This window comes from Vipera berus (genome assembly GCF_964194415.1).
Source record: "Vipera berus genome assembly, chromosome: Z".
Taxonomy (NCBI): Eukaryota; Metazoa; Chordata; class Lepidosauria; order Squamata; family Viperidae; genus Vipera; species Vipera berus.
The window spans coordinates 29,989,055-30,004,777 of record NC_138205.1 but is presented as its reverse complement, the minus strand read 5'-3'; the positions used below and the strand labels follow the sequence as shown (position 1 = coordinate 30,004,777).

At 43.9% G+C, this 15,723-nt stretch overlaps 1 protein-coding gene across 1 annotated transcript; it reads right to left on the bottom strand.

The window, feature by feature from the left end:
* Positions 1-6,143, bottom strand: LOC308677795 (stabilizer of axonemal microtubules 3-like; the record flags this gene model as incomplete). The annotated part of the gene is made up of 5 exons (XM_081344491.1): positions 1-343; positions 2,358-2,485; positions 3,039-3,200; positions 5,553-5,741; positions 5,988-6,143. The coding sequence occupies 5 exons, from the start codon at positions 6,141-6,143 to the stop codon at positions 1-3; spliced, it is 978 nt and encodes a 325-aa protein (XP_081200617.1).
* Between the last annotated feature and the right edge of the window lie 9,580 nt (positions 6,144-15,723).

The window sequence follows — 15,723 nt, the reverse complement described above, 5'->3', positions numbered from 1 at the left end:
TCACACTGGCATAGGTTTGCCACTTCCATAGCATTTATATTCGGTCTCATACATGTGTGGCACACACGTGATTTCCACCACAGGCACCCGACAGGAAACTGTGGGTGGCTGCTGCACAGGGCAGAAGCGGTTCCAGGTTCGCTTGTGATCATTGGGAAGTTGGTAGGTTTCTTGGGCCAGGCTGAATAAACCACGGTGAGGCACAGCAGGGTTCAGGATCAGGTGGGGTACCCGGGTAGCCTTTGGAAACATCTGGAGATCTCGCATAGGCCCAGGTTCACGAATCAGAGGATAAGAATTCAAATTGAGAATTTCCTTCTGAGTATACCCTTGAAATTCTTTCCTATGAAGGAATGGAGACAGAACAAAAGAAATCATTTTTTTTCAGGAAGGTAGACAAAAGCAGGAAATATGTGCAGTGTTATGTATGGAGTGAGACTCAATTATAAGAAGACAAGGGCGGCAGATTTATTTCATTCTAGAAGCAGATGCTTATATTTCCCTTATATATAGTAATGCAAGAATAAATTCTCAAGTCTGTTTGTGCTGCTTTGAGGGCATTAAATAGAGCACTAAATTTAGAATTCAGCTTACTAAGAAGCTAATTTTTAATTTCAAAGAAGAAATATTTCTAGTCCCTATGACTACAGTGGCGATGCCTGTGGGTGATGCCTACAGGTTTTACAAGCTTCTAGAAGAGAGATTAGGGACGCGGTGGCTCAGTGGGTTAGGACGCTGAGCTTGTCGATCGGAAGGTCGGCAGTTTGGCGGGTCGAATCCCGAGTGCCGCGTACAGAGTGAGCGCCTGTTACTCGTCCCAGCTTCTGCCAACCTAGCAGTTCGAAAGCACGTAAAAATGCAAGTAGAAAAATAGGGACCACTCCGGTGGGAAGGTAACAGCGTTCCGTGTGCCTTTGGCGTCTAGTCATGCCGGCCACATGACCACGGAGACGTCCTCGGACAAGCGCTGGCTCTTCGGCTTTGAAACGGAGATGAGCACCGGCCCCTAGAGTCGGAAACGACTAGCACGCATGTGCGGGGGAACCTTTACCTTTACCTTAGAAGAGAGATTGGGAGCTCCTCACTTTTTCTTAGCAAAATTAATAGGATGAATCAAAATTTACTATGGTTATAGACTAGCATAGGTAGGATGAATTGTGCAGAACAAGATATAGGTAGTCCTCGACTTACAACCATCATTTAGTGACTGTTCAAAGTTACAGTGGCACTGAAAAAAGTGACTTATGACCATTTTTCATACTTAAAATTCGGATGCTTGACAACTGACATGACTTTAAGACTGTTGAAATGTCCTGGGATCATGTGATCACCCTTTTCAACTTTCTGACAAGCGACATCAATGGGGAACCCAGATTTACTTAACAATTGTATTACTAAAAATGTAGTGAATTACTTAACAACTGTGGCAAGAAAGGTTATAAAATAGGGCAACACTCACTTAATAAAATCTTGCTTAGCTATGGAAATTTGGGGCTCAATTGTGTCATATATATATATTGATCAGCATATTTGGCACAATTGGCAGAATGGAACTTACAGTGATTAAAGTGAAATGTGTCTCCGTGGGCTAATGAAAAGAATACCGAAAATTCAGGTTAGCAAGAATGGAAATGTCTTATAAAAGTAGAGCTTTTTGAATGAAAGCAAAATCCTGGGGAGTCCAGTATCCTTTTTCCAGCTATGTGTTTTGAAGAACCTAGGAGCATATGCCTCCCACTTTGCTCCCCTGCAACTAATACAAGTAATCCATGATTTACAACCAACCGTTTAATAACCATTTAAAATTATGACAGGGTCATAGGATGCTTTATGGTCTGTAAAACACTTTTGACTGTTGTAAAATGTCATGCCATACACTGTAGTCATGTGACCACATTTCAGGTGCTTGACAACCAGCTTTTATGATCTGTTGTAGGTCCAATGGTCATGTGACCACAATTTATGACTTTTTTGCCTGTTGTCTGATAAAAACTCAGTGGAAAGAATGGGTTTACAGGTATGACTTTAAAGTTCGCTCAGCAAGTGCAGTGATTTGTTTAATGACTGCTGCAGAAAATGTCATAAAATTGTTTTTATCACATAGATGCTTCAACTTAATAACAGTAATGAATTACAACCAGAATCTAATCCCAATTATCGCTGTAAATTAAGAATTACATTTACAGATGTAAATACAGATTCTGAAGGTGTTATGTAAACTAGTAGTACCACTGAGACTCTAAAATAACCAGAATGATTTAGGACTGAAATTCTGGGCTTCATTTGGATCCTAAGTTGAGGACTACCTATATGACACTGAAAGAGTGGGGAAAAGATACCACAGATGTTCCACTAACTGTGTGAAGATCCGGAAGTCCTGGGCAGTGGTAGATAAGTAGGGTTCATTACGCTTCAGCACTGCCTTGTCACAGATGTAGAAGGGTCTTCCAGCGAGGACATTGTTCTGTGTAGTGGCTACCACCAACTATAGTGAAAAGAATAAAGACCACTATTGGACAGGATTTTCTGAATTTGCTAAGTAACATTTTCTCTGCTGCAGAAGATATCTTTAAGAAGATGACTGTTCAGTCAGGTCCAGCATCAATTAGAAAGGCCACCTAATTCCTTCCCCCATGACATCCGCTTTTTAAAATTTCCACAATTCCCTTAGTAGACTTAATGCACTGTAGGAAATTTAAATAGCTATATATTGTCCCTGTCAGATAAACTACCAAAGTCTATCTCTGGAAGTTGTTCCTCTGCAAATTTGAAGTCATCCCTAACCCCAGGCCACCCCTAGCTGATGTGCCTCCACATACACAAGCTGCACATAGATCTGGCAAGAGCCTAAAGGACATTAAACATTCATTTGCTTAGTATCAAAAAGACGGGGACACATACAGTATGCAAGAAAACTTTGCAAAAACATGCACAATGAAACATCCTTAATTTGGAGATCCTGACTCTGGCAAGTAAAGCTGACTCTTCAGGAAAAAGAAGTGTGGGTGTCCTCCTTTTGTCTCTGAAATTCCAGATACCTTGGATGCTCCATCTGCGTGATGAGCTGCCAACCTGAATGGCTGAGGCCCAGCATGAAAGGTGGGGTTGTGCGGCAGATTGGGCCAACCACGAAAATTTGCTTGGATCTCACTCTTCTGGTTGCCCATAGTTAGGGGGAACCTCCAGGCTCTAAGCTTCAGCTGTTGGTGACAAGAGCAGGTTGAGAGTTCAGGAAACAGAATACATAGTAGAAAGTAGAAGGACAGCTGAGTTGTTTCCTATAGGGTAGGGGTCCCCAACCCCCGGTCCATGGACCAGTATCGGGCTGCGGCATGCCAGCAACCGGTCTGCACAAACAAGCAAAGCCCCATCTGCGAGATGCAGGCAGCACACAAAACCACGCACTCCAGTCCGTAGAAAAAACCTCTCCACAGAACCGATCCCTGGTGCCCAAAAGGTTGGGGACCTCTGCTGAAGGGAGTGACAGTTTGATATTCTCCAAAGTGAGGAAAGCTGCTGTAGCTTTTGAAAGCCAGCTGGGAGATGATTTCTGGCTGGCTTTTATCTCTCTGGATCAAAGAGAGATTGAGAGATTAATTACATTGGTACTTGATGGCAGCTCCTTCTGATTAAACTGCAAAAACAGAGAAGGTATTGCAGCTAGATCAGGAGTTGAGCTGCTGGGAATCCTAGACTTTCACCTACACTTCAGTGGAACCATTAGGGACTTTACAGCCTTACTCTCCCCATTCTCTTAATCACTTTAAGAAGTAATCAATTACAACTGAAGAGAGATTTTCTTTTGCAGTAAAGATAAGACATCTTGTGATGTCTTATCTTTTGTGATTAGTCTTTCTAGATTATGGAAATATAAGAGACTTTGCTTAAAGATTTAAAATTTATTTGCAAAAAATATAACTAAGGGAGGAACTATGAAAGGTTTCAACGGCTAAGGAACAAACTTCATTTTTTATTTTTGACGAAGTAGAGGAAAATGTAATCTAGATTTATGGTCAATTAGAAACCACTTATTTTTTTTTTGCCTGAAACAAAAAATGCATAGGTGATTTGTGGTTTTGATTATTAGAAAAAAAATAGAAAAAAGGACATTTTTTTGTAATCAGAGTAAGAGAATTTTGTAACTATTTCTGTAAAGGAAATTGAAAGCTACTTTTTGTTCTTTCCAATTCTTTCTACACTTTCACTTTATTCTTTCTTTCCTGCTTCTACATTTTATTAGTTTGTGTTAGTTTTTTATATGTTTTATAAAAGCTAATTTTAAAAATTATATTAAAAAGAGGGACAGATGATTAAATGTAATGAAAGTTAATACTGTTCCTAAGACTACGGGGAAGGGAGAAATTGCTTATTTTTAAGATTATCCTTGTCGATTTGATTCATATTGAGAGTTGACTTTAAAATATTTATTGTTCAAAATAGAAAGGTTACTTGTGTTATTCACAAATCCCTCTGTCCTACAACCATCATTGGCTGGTAATTATGCAAAACAATGTTACTTTATTATTGAATGTTATATAAAAGGTTACCATAAATAAAGTTGTGAGATGCTCCAGTTTCACCTACTGTATCAGAGTAGCATAGGGTAATTTGTAACTTGATTTTACTTTTGGTGACAAAATATCTTGTGCCTAATACATTTTATTTTTATTATTATCACTTGTTCCCTAGAGTGTTTTATGGTAATTGAAACAAGATAGACTTTTTTTTTTTTGGAAATTTGAAAAAAGCAAATAAAGCCAAGCAATATGGGTATTTTTAAATAACAACAACAACAACAACAACAATAATAAAGTTGGAAGGGACCTTTGGAGGTCATCTAGTCCAACCTCCTGTTCAGGCAGGAAACCCTATACCATTTCAGGCAAATCACTGTCCAGTCTCTTCTTAAAGACTTCTAGCGTTGGAGCATTCACAACTTCTGGAGGCAGGTTGTTCCACTGATTAATTGTTCTAACTGTCAGGAAATTTCTCCTTAGTTCTAGGTTGCTTCTCTTTTTGGTTAGTTTCCATCCATTGCTTCTTGTCCTGCCTTCAGGTGCTTTGGAGAATAGCTTGTCTCCCCCTTCTTTGTGGCAACCCCTGAGATATTGGAACACTGCTATCATGTCCCCCCTCATCCTTCTCTTCATTAAAGTAGACATACCCAATTCCAGCAACCGTTCCTTGTATGTTTTAGCCTCCAGTCCCCTAATCATCTTGGTTGCTCTTCTCTGTACTCTGTACTGTATTGGTATGTAGGCTCTGCCTTCAGGCTTGCAATAGAAGAGTCTTGCACACAGGAAAAGAGGTCAGGAGGGAAGTGAAAAAAGCAAAGCCCAGCATTAAATGATTCAAGTGTTTGTAAGTGTTCCCAGAGCTGTTCCTTCTGTGTCTGATTGTCAGCTCTTCATCCTGCTGCACTAAGGTCTTCCTGGAACCAGATAGGACCTTAACTATTTCTCTAGTAAAATCAGGAATCTGCTTCTTAATGCCTTTTCCAAGACACTTTCCTAAGAGCACCCAATTGCTAAAGTTCCCCCAGAATCTCTTACCTTCTCTCTCAAATCTTTGTTATAGCGGACGTCTTGATGTGAGGCAGAGACAGAGTAGCGGGGTTGAGCTAGCGGTTCCCTATGAGTTTTCATGCAGTGGGCAAGTTGTGCAGTGGTAGCCAGCCGGGGAATGACTTCATCTTGCCATACTTTCTGGGAGGCAGGTGGCAACGGTTCCTGGATCGTGGACTAACAATGGAAAGTTGCAGGAGGAACAGTGAGTACACAGAAAAAGAATGGACAATCAAAAAATGTGGGGACCACGTGGATACAAACAGGATCTGCCTCAAAGCATCCCGTCCTGTTTTTTTTGGTGTCACTCCAGCCCTCTCGCAGAGAACCCAGGGATCTTAGCCGCCTCCTCCTCTCCAAACCTTAGTGTTTACAAACTATCCGGATTGCACCAGCTATCCTGCTAAATATCAGCTTGCTTACTCGCGCATAAGGCGGCGGGAAAGGCAATGATGGGCTGTAATTGAGCCCCACTCCACTGCTAGTCAGTCTCCAGTCTTGTCGGCGGCCTTCGGAAGGTACCAGCGCGCCGGAATCCACCTCCCAACCGAAGGGAAAGGCGGAGGAAGTGTCTGCCATGCTTGCTCCTGCTTTTTGGACATGGTTACTAATGGAGTGTTGCCTTAGCGGCAGCGGCGAATACAAGATCACGAAAGGGGTGGGACTTCTAGAATGTTTGTGATAAAGGTTGCCCGGGTAACAGAACTCTTCAGCGTAACGTTTTGTGGCTCTTTTCCTTTGATTCGACTGAGGGAAGTGCAACGGTTAGATGAAGGGGGGTGGGGAGAATCAGGACTAGCAATATCTGAAAAAAAGTAAATGTTCGTTTCCATGATATTTTATCTCTATTCTCTGCCTCCCCCTCTCCTTTCCTTTCCGCAACCATGTTGCTATTTAAATTTATTCTTCCAAGAAATTGGATCGGCGATTAAACGTAGCTTGAAGTGCAATCGAGTTCTCATTCAGTTACCAGACTTGTTACGATAATTCTTCTTCCCAGCATCCGACTCATTTAATATTCTTCGTTCTGCAACCCTTCACCAATTATAAAAACTTGCAATTCCAATAACACCCATTAGATGGCACTTGGGACCAAATAATGCAGATTTGATCTAGCGTTTATGTGGAAAGTGCTGTGCCGTGCTTTAAAAGGCTGGGATGGTTAGGACAAAAACCAACCACTTGGACTTGGGCAATATACAGAGTGTCTCAAGTCACTTTAAACACTAGCAAATGTTTTAAATGTAGCATAATGTAGCATTAAACTTCAACATAGCATTTTCATTGAGTTCACTGGCTGGGGAAATCTGGAAATTGGAAGTACACACATCTTAAAACTGTCAAAGTTGAGAAACATTGGTCCAGACACTTGAGATAATTGTAGTCTTGCCAAATTTGGATTATGATCATCAAATCTGAAGAATCCACAGAACTTTGTGTCTTATTAAAAGTATAAGTTGTTATAAGCTGTTCTGTTAGTTTTGAAATTTACAAATTCATGTAATGAATAGTTTTGTTGACAGAGCATACAAAACTAGAATCAGCACAAATACCTGTAGAAAAGAAATCAAATATAAAGTTACACTTTTCATTATATGAGCTTATATGCTCATTAAACCTATCTTCCTGCAGTGAGTACTAAGGAGCAAACTGCATTATAAACAATAAAACTGACTTCTGAACAGCCACATGCAAGATTGTATTGCAAAAGCAACTAGGTTTTATACAAAATCCATAACAGTAGCCATTGACCCAGTTTGGTATAGTGGTTAAGGCATCAGGCTAGAAACCAGAAGGACATGAATTCTTGCTTTGCCTTGGACACAAAGCTAGCTGGGTGATCACTGGCCAGTCACTTCCCCTCAACCCTAGCAAGGAGGCAATGATGAGCCACTTTTGAAAAATAAAATTGCAGGAACTTGTCCAGGCAGTCTCTGAAAATTGGACACAATTGAACAAAAGGAAAATAGCAACAAATGGATCAAGGAAGGGCATAAGAATATATTAAAGTAGTGGTTCCCAACATTTCTGGCACCAGGAACCAGTTTCATGGAAAACAATTTTTCCACACACTGGAGGGGGGATGGTTTTGTGCACAACCTACATACTGCGCATGTGCATTGAAGCTTTGCTCGTTACCTTGTCACTTGCATGGCCCAATTTCTATTAGGCCACAGACCAGTACCAATCCATGGATTGGGGGTTGGGGACCCCTGTATTAAAGGATGTTTCATGAGAAATTAAATGTAGTACAGTACCTCATTTTTCAATGTCTAAAAGATGTTTGCAAAGTGTGCAGAGTCACCTTGTAGGAAGGCAGAATGAATGAATGAATGAATGCAGAACAATTCTGAATAAACTAGAGATCTGGATGCACAGAAAAAAATACTGGAAAGAATGAATTAAGATTATAGCACTTTTAACTGTTTCCCTTCCAGATAGAAATTACTATCTGATTATGCCCTTTGTTGATGAGAGCCCACATTGCAGCTTGGAATGATATTTATCTTTGGCTAAGTATGTTTTATGCTGTATAGTGTGAAGGGGGGAGTTGTGATTTGATTATCTAAATTGAACCCATATTACTTCCTACTGTTGTTCCTCCTAATCTCTCTGTATACTACTCGTATATAGAGTTGTGGTGGCGCAGTGGTTAGAATGCAGTACTGCAGGCTCACTGCTCACTCCAGGAGTTTGATTCTGAACAGCTGATGATTGACTCAGCCTTACATCCTTCGGAGGTAGGTAAAATGAGGACCCAGATTGTTGGGGGAAATTTTCTGACTCTGTAAAACACTTAGAGAGGGCTGAAAAGCACTATGAAATGGTATATAAGTCTAAATGCTATTGCTATATGAACAGGCAGGATTGATAGTGTATATACTATACATGAAACATTCAGCCTGATTTAGCACCACCTGACTATGTGACTCTTATCCATAGTGAGTGTCCTCAGATACGTCTGTACATTCTTGCAGGTAGAGTTCCAATAGTGTTGATCACAGTAGCCTCTTGATCTTGTACTGCAATTTGTTATGTAGAAATACTGCTTTCTTTCTTTTTTTCATTAGTTTTCCAATATTACAATAATATCTTTAAAAAGCAACGTGGTGTCCGGGTTACAATAATTCCATTTCAGACAAATACATATTATTACAAATCTCCAAATTGTAACCAATACTTCCTCTCTCTCTTTTTGTATAATATCTTACCAAACTTACCAGTTCCTTTCTACAGCTGGCAATGAAATAAGAGCTTTTGGAAAAGAATTAGAAAGCATCTCGATGAAACAAACTCACACTCAAACTGTGACAACTAATATTTTATTGGGACAGAACTTAACAGAAGAAATTGAACAATCAAATACATTGGCAGAAGAATTAAATATTCAACAAATACAGGCTTTTGAAGATTATAAAGGAGAAAAGATGGAATTTTTTTTATTTAGGTCAGGACATTTATATCAAGAGGTGAAAATAATGAGAAGATTTGGTACTGTTAGCAGACTCTTCAATCCTTTAAAAGTGGAGACTGGAGGGCCACTTCAATATGATATAGCAACACAAGAATGCTTTGATGACCCTGAGGCAAAGAAGCGAAAAATGACATGGCAAAGGAAGAAAGCAAGAATAAGATTGTAAGAGGCCTGAAACAGATAATACCAAAATAGACAGGATTGTATTGGGATTACGAGAGATTGTTTTGATGAGTAGACAAAAATACTGATTAACTAAAAAAAATAAAATAAAAATAAAAATAAAATAGTAAAGGTAAAGGTAAAGGTTCCCCCGCACATGCGTGCTAGTCGTTTCCGACTCTAGGGGCCGGTGCTCATCTCCGTTTCAAAGCCGAAGAGCCAGCGCTTGTCCGAGGACGTCTCCGTGGTCATGTGGCCGGCATGACTAAACGCCAAAGGCGCACGGAACGCTGTTACCTTCCCACTGTAGTGGTCCATATTTTTCTACTTGCATTTTTACGTGCTTTCGAACTGCTAGGTGGGCAGAAGCTGGGACGAGTAACAGGCGCTCACTCTGTTACGCGGCACTCGGGATTCGACCCGCCAAACTGCCGACCTTCTGATCGACAAGCTCAGCGTCCTAACCCACTGAGCCACCGCGTCCCTAAAAATAAAATACAGATGTATGAATACTAACATTGAAATATTGAGTTCTTTAAATGATATGGGTTAAGATGTATATATGCTAAAAATGATAGAATGTAACTAATATACTTGGATGTAGAGATATGAGAGGATGTATTAAATGTTGAAATGGAAGAAATTTTGGTTAATTTTTAATATGTGGAAACTATAAATGAGAAACAAGAATATTATATTGTCCTCTTCTTTCTCCTCCTTGCAATTGGTATTTTAATACTATTCTAAATATTGTATGACATATGGATATGGAAATGAGATAAATAAGAACTGGATTACATTACTAGGTATTGGAGAAAATTGTGTAAAGGGAAAGGAGGTTATTTAGCAATATGAAAATGAGAAATCTTAAATGTTTAATTTCAATATCAATGTAAAATTAAAGCTAGAAAAATATATAAGGTGTTTGATGTTTTAAAGATGGAATGTTATAATATATATATATATATATATATATATATATATATATATATATATATATATATATATATATATATATATATATATATATATATATATATACACTATTAAATGACTGATAGGTACCAATGAGATGTATGTTAATTTAGATAAGAGATAGAAATACTGCTTTCTGAAGTCCCCTTCTCTCAGATATTTGGATTGTGGAAAGCAGAATTTGAAGTCTGATGTCCAAAATCTCAGTCTTACCTGTCACCCAACTCCTCTCATACTTGATGCTTTTCTGGGCACTATAATTGCTGGATGCATGTCAGATTCTGGGTTTGTGTGTAGAAAGAATAACACATGGTGAGGTGATTTCCCAATCTCTGAGTGGACACTCAGTGAAAAGAATATCCATGGTGCTGGGGAAGTGCTTGAGATTATAAAATAGCATGGCATGGATGGCATAAAGCAAGGAGCCAACCATGGCTAGGTACATTATAAGCAAAGTGAAGTTTTCTGAAGGAAAAAAGAAAAACGAACCTAGGAAAATACTTCCATCAGTTTGGTCTAGCTTAGTATCCCTCAATGAGGCATCCTTCAGAAATATTGGACTGGCAATCCCATCAACATAGCCATCCTTGCAAAGAAGGGTGGGAAGTAGAACGATCTGGATGAAGAAGTCTTGGTTGTAAAGAAGTGTGTCATTTTCACTGCCTATGTTAGCTTCCTCTTCTCCATTAATGGCCATCTCTAGTCATGCCGGCCACATGACCACGGAGACGTCCTCGGACAAGCGCTGACTCTTCGGCTTTGAAATGGAGATGAGCACCGGCCACTAGAGTTGGAAACGACTAGCATGCATGTGCGGGGGAACCTTTACCTTTACCTTTTTAGCTTAGCATAGCAGAATTACTTCAACAGAACCTTCTCAAGGTCTTCAGTCTAATAATGTAGAGGCATATCACTTGCTGTCTTTTGGATTTTGGTGTCAATGCTGTAAACATTGGATGTTTCCCGCTCTGACAACTGATGAAAATCACAGTCATTTTCTCTTTGCTTTTAACATGCATTTTCTTCTATTTAGAAATCAGGTGTGGAAGGGGGGTTAGGATGAATGCTTGAGCTTAGCTAGTCATAATAATAATAACCCTGCTTTGTGGGAACCCAAGGACGAATTGATAATGTTTTGGCGGGCTGAGGAGTTGGGGAGAATGCCCGTGTTTCAGGCTAATTGGAGAAAGTGATTTATGACTGCTTATTAGGGGTGGGAATTGCAATTTGTTACTTTGTATCTGGGGGAAGGGAAACTAGTTTTGGGTTCAACTATGTATTGCCAATACATTGTTTCCTGAATAAAATGTTCTTTAAGGAAGAATTCTTGCCTTGAAGTTCTTTTGATGGGTTTCATCTATTGGAACTATGACATTAACCCAAAACTACCTTCTATCATGACCATCCTGGGGTCCTGAGCTACAGTCACCTTCCCTAAGTCAAGGGGTAGGCTGACAAAGACTCAAAGATCTCAGCATGGGGAGGGAAGAACTACCTGTAACCAGCACCCCGGCCATGGCTGCTACCTCAGTGGAGGGAGCACAAGTCAGCACACTGGAGGAGAAAGGAACTTTTGATGCCTTACAGCAGGGAGCAAGGCCGAAGATGCGAGACCTGATCTGGTCATTGGAGTGGACCCTGCCCAGTGGAGATTCCAAGCACCTTGAGGCAACCCTGCCAAAGGCGAGTTCTTTGAAAGCATCCGAAGCCAACTTGCAAGCAGTGGCCCCTCAAGGATTGCACTCCCCAACCATCAGGGAGCCAAAAGATTGGCGAATGGAAGTACCTGTCTGCAGTCCGTAGCCAATCAGTGAAAAAGTTGGTGGAGAGATTCGAAGGGCTGGAGGTGAGGAGTGGGAAACAACTTTCTCACTCTTTGCATGCAAGTGAGCATGATGACTGGTGGAGCCGACGCCAATCTGTGCCTAAGAGAAGCCCCAGTCCCACTGATGGAGCGCAGGCAGCTTCACCGTCTTCAAAGCCACTAGGGTTGACCTCCAGCCCTGTGAGGAAGGAGAGTCCCGGCCACCATTGTAGACTTGGCAGTCGGAGGCGTAGCCACTCCTACAGGACTCCAGAGCGCCACTCACAACACAAGAGTCCCAGCCACTGGAGAAGCCCGACAGCATCGGTTATTGCAATCCCTTGACAGGCACCACTGCCATGAAGACTCCAGGCAATGGGATTATGATGACAGCCCTGACGAACAGCCCCACTACCGAAGCCCAAGCCACTGCCAGGGCATCCGGTGTACAGATCATCAGAGGTACCATGAGAACCCTGACTGTCACTACTATCAGTCCTACAGCATCACTATCAGTGCCACCCGAGCCCGAGCCCTGCGCAAGGGGAAGACCTGAATGTGAGCACCCAATGAGATTTAATTCAACAGCTGCGCGACCTGCTGGCCAGGCAGCAACAGGTCGGGGCGCCGCAGCCATTGGGGGGGTCCTGCAGGACTTGGGGGTGCCACAGCCACCACCGGGGGGTCCACAACCATTTGGGATGCAGCAGCAATGGGGTGGGCAGCACCCCGTGAATGCACAACAGCTGATGGGAGGACTGCAGCAACTGGGGATGTCGCAAATGCAGCCATTGGGAGCACAGCAGTAGTGGGGGTGGCAACAACCCCTGAACGTGCAGTAGCCACTGGGGGGTCTGCAGCTATTGGGAATGCTGCAGCCACTGTTGGGAGGTCAGCAGCTGCTGGAAGTGCAGCAGCCCCAGCAGGGAAGCCAACTGTTGTTGAGAATGCAACCACAATGGGGGTACAGCAGCTCATGATGACGCCTCCCCTTAGAGCTACTTTTGATGGCAACCTGGAGAAGCTGATCTTCTTCCTCAATTGAGTACATTCCCACATGAATCGCAATGCCCATTTCTACCCAAATCCAGCTGCTATGGTCAACATTGTCGCAGCCAATCTGGAAGGGGAAGTGTCTGAGTGGCTAAACAATCTGTAAACAAGCAAGCACCTGAACTGGTAAATCTTCATCTCTTCCTCCTTGGATTAAAAGCCAGATTCGAGGGCCCATCCATAGCCCTCAAAGCAGAGAAACAAATTCACAAGATAAAGCAAGACGGTAGACCTGCATTGAGTTTCGCAAAGTAGCAGGTTGGATAGAAAGGTGGCATGAGCAGTCGCTAGTGCATCACTTCAAGGAGGGGCTAGATGATCACCTTTCCCAGGCCTGCATCTATCGGGCTGTCCCTAATCAATTACAGGAGTGGTATCAGGAGGCAGCAAGATTGGACATTGAACTAGCTCGTTACAAGAAGCCACCACCTCAGGAAGCCAGGCCGAAACCAGAGCAGACCAGACGACCTCCTTGAAAGTCCCCAGCCAGCATGGCTGCAGGATCAATCTCCCTGCGCCCTGTGCGTTCCCACAGAGAGGGCCTCCTCAGGGTGCCTCCGGTCAGAGAATGCCGGCTGGTGGCCCCCAGGGGGAGGGCGTTCTCTGTGGGCGCTCCAGAACTATGGAATCAGTTACCGGTAGAGCTCCGGATGGCGCCCGATCTTCACTCCTTTCGACGTTTTTGTTTGTACAAGCCGGCCTAGCCTGATGGGGGATTGGTGGTTTTTTTTTTATTCTTGTATTCTTAATATTATCTTTGGGGTTTTATAATTGTAATATATTAATTGTTTTAAAATCGGGCAATTATTTAATTTCCTTTTAATATTTGTAACTCTGTATTTTATTCTTGCCCTGTGAACCGCCCTGAGTCCTCAGGGAGAAGGGCGGTATAGAAATATTATTAAATTAAATTAAATTAAATTAAATCCCCCAAGCCAGGGGTCGGCAACCGGAAAAAGGAAAAGAGCCACTCAGAACCGGTTCCATCACACAAACAAAAAAGTGGGAGCCGCAAAAAGTGCGCGCGTGTGCATCCACTCATGCGCATGCACAAAAAACATTTTGCGCATGCGCAAAATGGGAGGCACCTGCACGGCGACGGGTCTCCCCTTTGGAGAGGTGGGTGCCGTCCCGTCCGGAGACCTGCCGCATTCGTCAAACATTGACGAATGCGGCAGCTGTGCAAACGGGATGGCGGTGGTTTGGCGAGTGCGCGCGCACCTCTCCCAAGCCGCTGCCGTCCGGATACCTGCCGACGGACGGTGGCGGCTTGGGAGAGGTGCGCGCGCACTCGCCAAACCGCCACCATCCCATCCGGAGACCTGCCACGTTCGTCAAACATTGATGAACACGGCAGCTGTGCAAACGGGATGGCGGCGGTTTGGAGAGTGCGCGCGCACCTCTCCAAGCTGTCCCGTCCCATCCGGAGACCTGCCACGTTCGTCAAACATTGACGAACACGGCAGCTGTGCAAACGGGATGGCGGCGGTTTGGAGAGTGCGCGTGCACCTCTCCAAGCCGTCCTGTCCCGTCCCGTCCGGAGACCTGCCGCGTTCGTCAAACATTGACGAACACGGCAGCTGTGCAAACAGGATGGCGGCGGTTTGGAGAGTGCGCGTGCACCTCTCCAAGCCGTCCCGTCCCGTCCGGAGACCTGCCGCGTTCGTCAAACATTGACGAACATGGCAGCTGTGCAAACGGGATGGCGGCAGTTTGGAGAGTGCGCGCACACCTCTCCAAGCCGTCCCGTCCCGTCCGGAGACCTGCCGCGTTTGTCAAACATTGACGAACGCGGCAGGTCTCCGGACAGGATGGCAGCGGTTTGGCGAGTGCGCGCGCACCTCTCCCAAGCCGCCGCCATCCGTCGGCAGGTCTCCGGACGGCGGCGGCTTGGGAGAGGTGCGCGCGCACTCGCCAAACCTCCGCCATCTCGTTTGCACAGCTGCCATGTTCGTCAATGTTTGACGAACACGGCAGGTTTCCAGACGGGATGGTGGCGGTTTGGCGAGTGCGCGCGCACCTCCGCCCTTCGGAAAGGTGCGTGCGCACCTCTTGGAACGGGCGGTGCCACTCTCCATTTGGAGAGGTGCGCGCGCACCACTGCCCGTTCGAAGAGGTGCACGCGCACCAGGCGGCTGGGAGCCGCAGGAGACGGCTCAAAGAGCCGCATGCAGCTCCGGAGCCGCGGGTTGCCGACCCGTGCCCCAAGCCACCTACTGGTCCACCCATCAAATTCTTCAGGTATGGACAGCAGGGGCACTGAGTGGTGAATTGCCCGATCCCATACCCCTAACAGGGAAGTAGATCGGGGCCGCTGGCAGGGAAAAAACCAGCCCAACAGCCGGTGAAAGAGAAATTGAACTGGATCACACAAGAACCCGTTACCCAGGTCATGTTGCCCATACAGGAAAGGGCTGAGGCCCAAGCTGGATCTGCCACCGCTCTGCCCTCCTACAACAGTGATGACAAAGGGGAGAACGACCTGATGGAAAGGACCTCTTCCACCTTTTTCTCTTGCAGCCAAACTCATAGTTCCTAGGATAGGGGTATAAGTGGATTTGAGAATGCTAGTGGACTCGGGGTGTTCCCGTTGCATTATCAGCTTGTCACTTGCCTTTAAGATGGGTGTACGGGCAAGATTGCTCTCCAAGCCAGTGAGATTTGAACAAGCAGATGGCTCTCTAATGGGA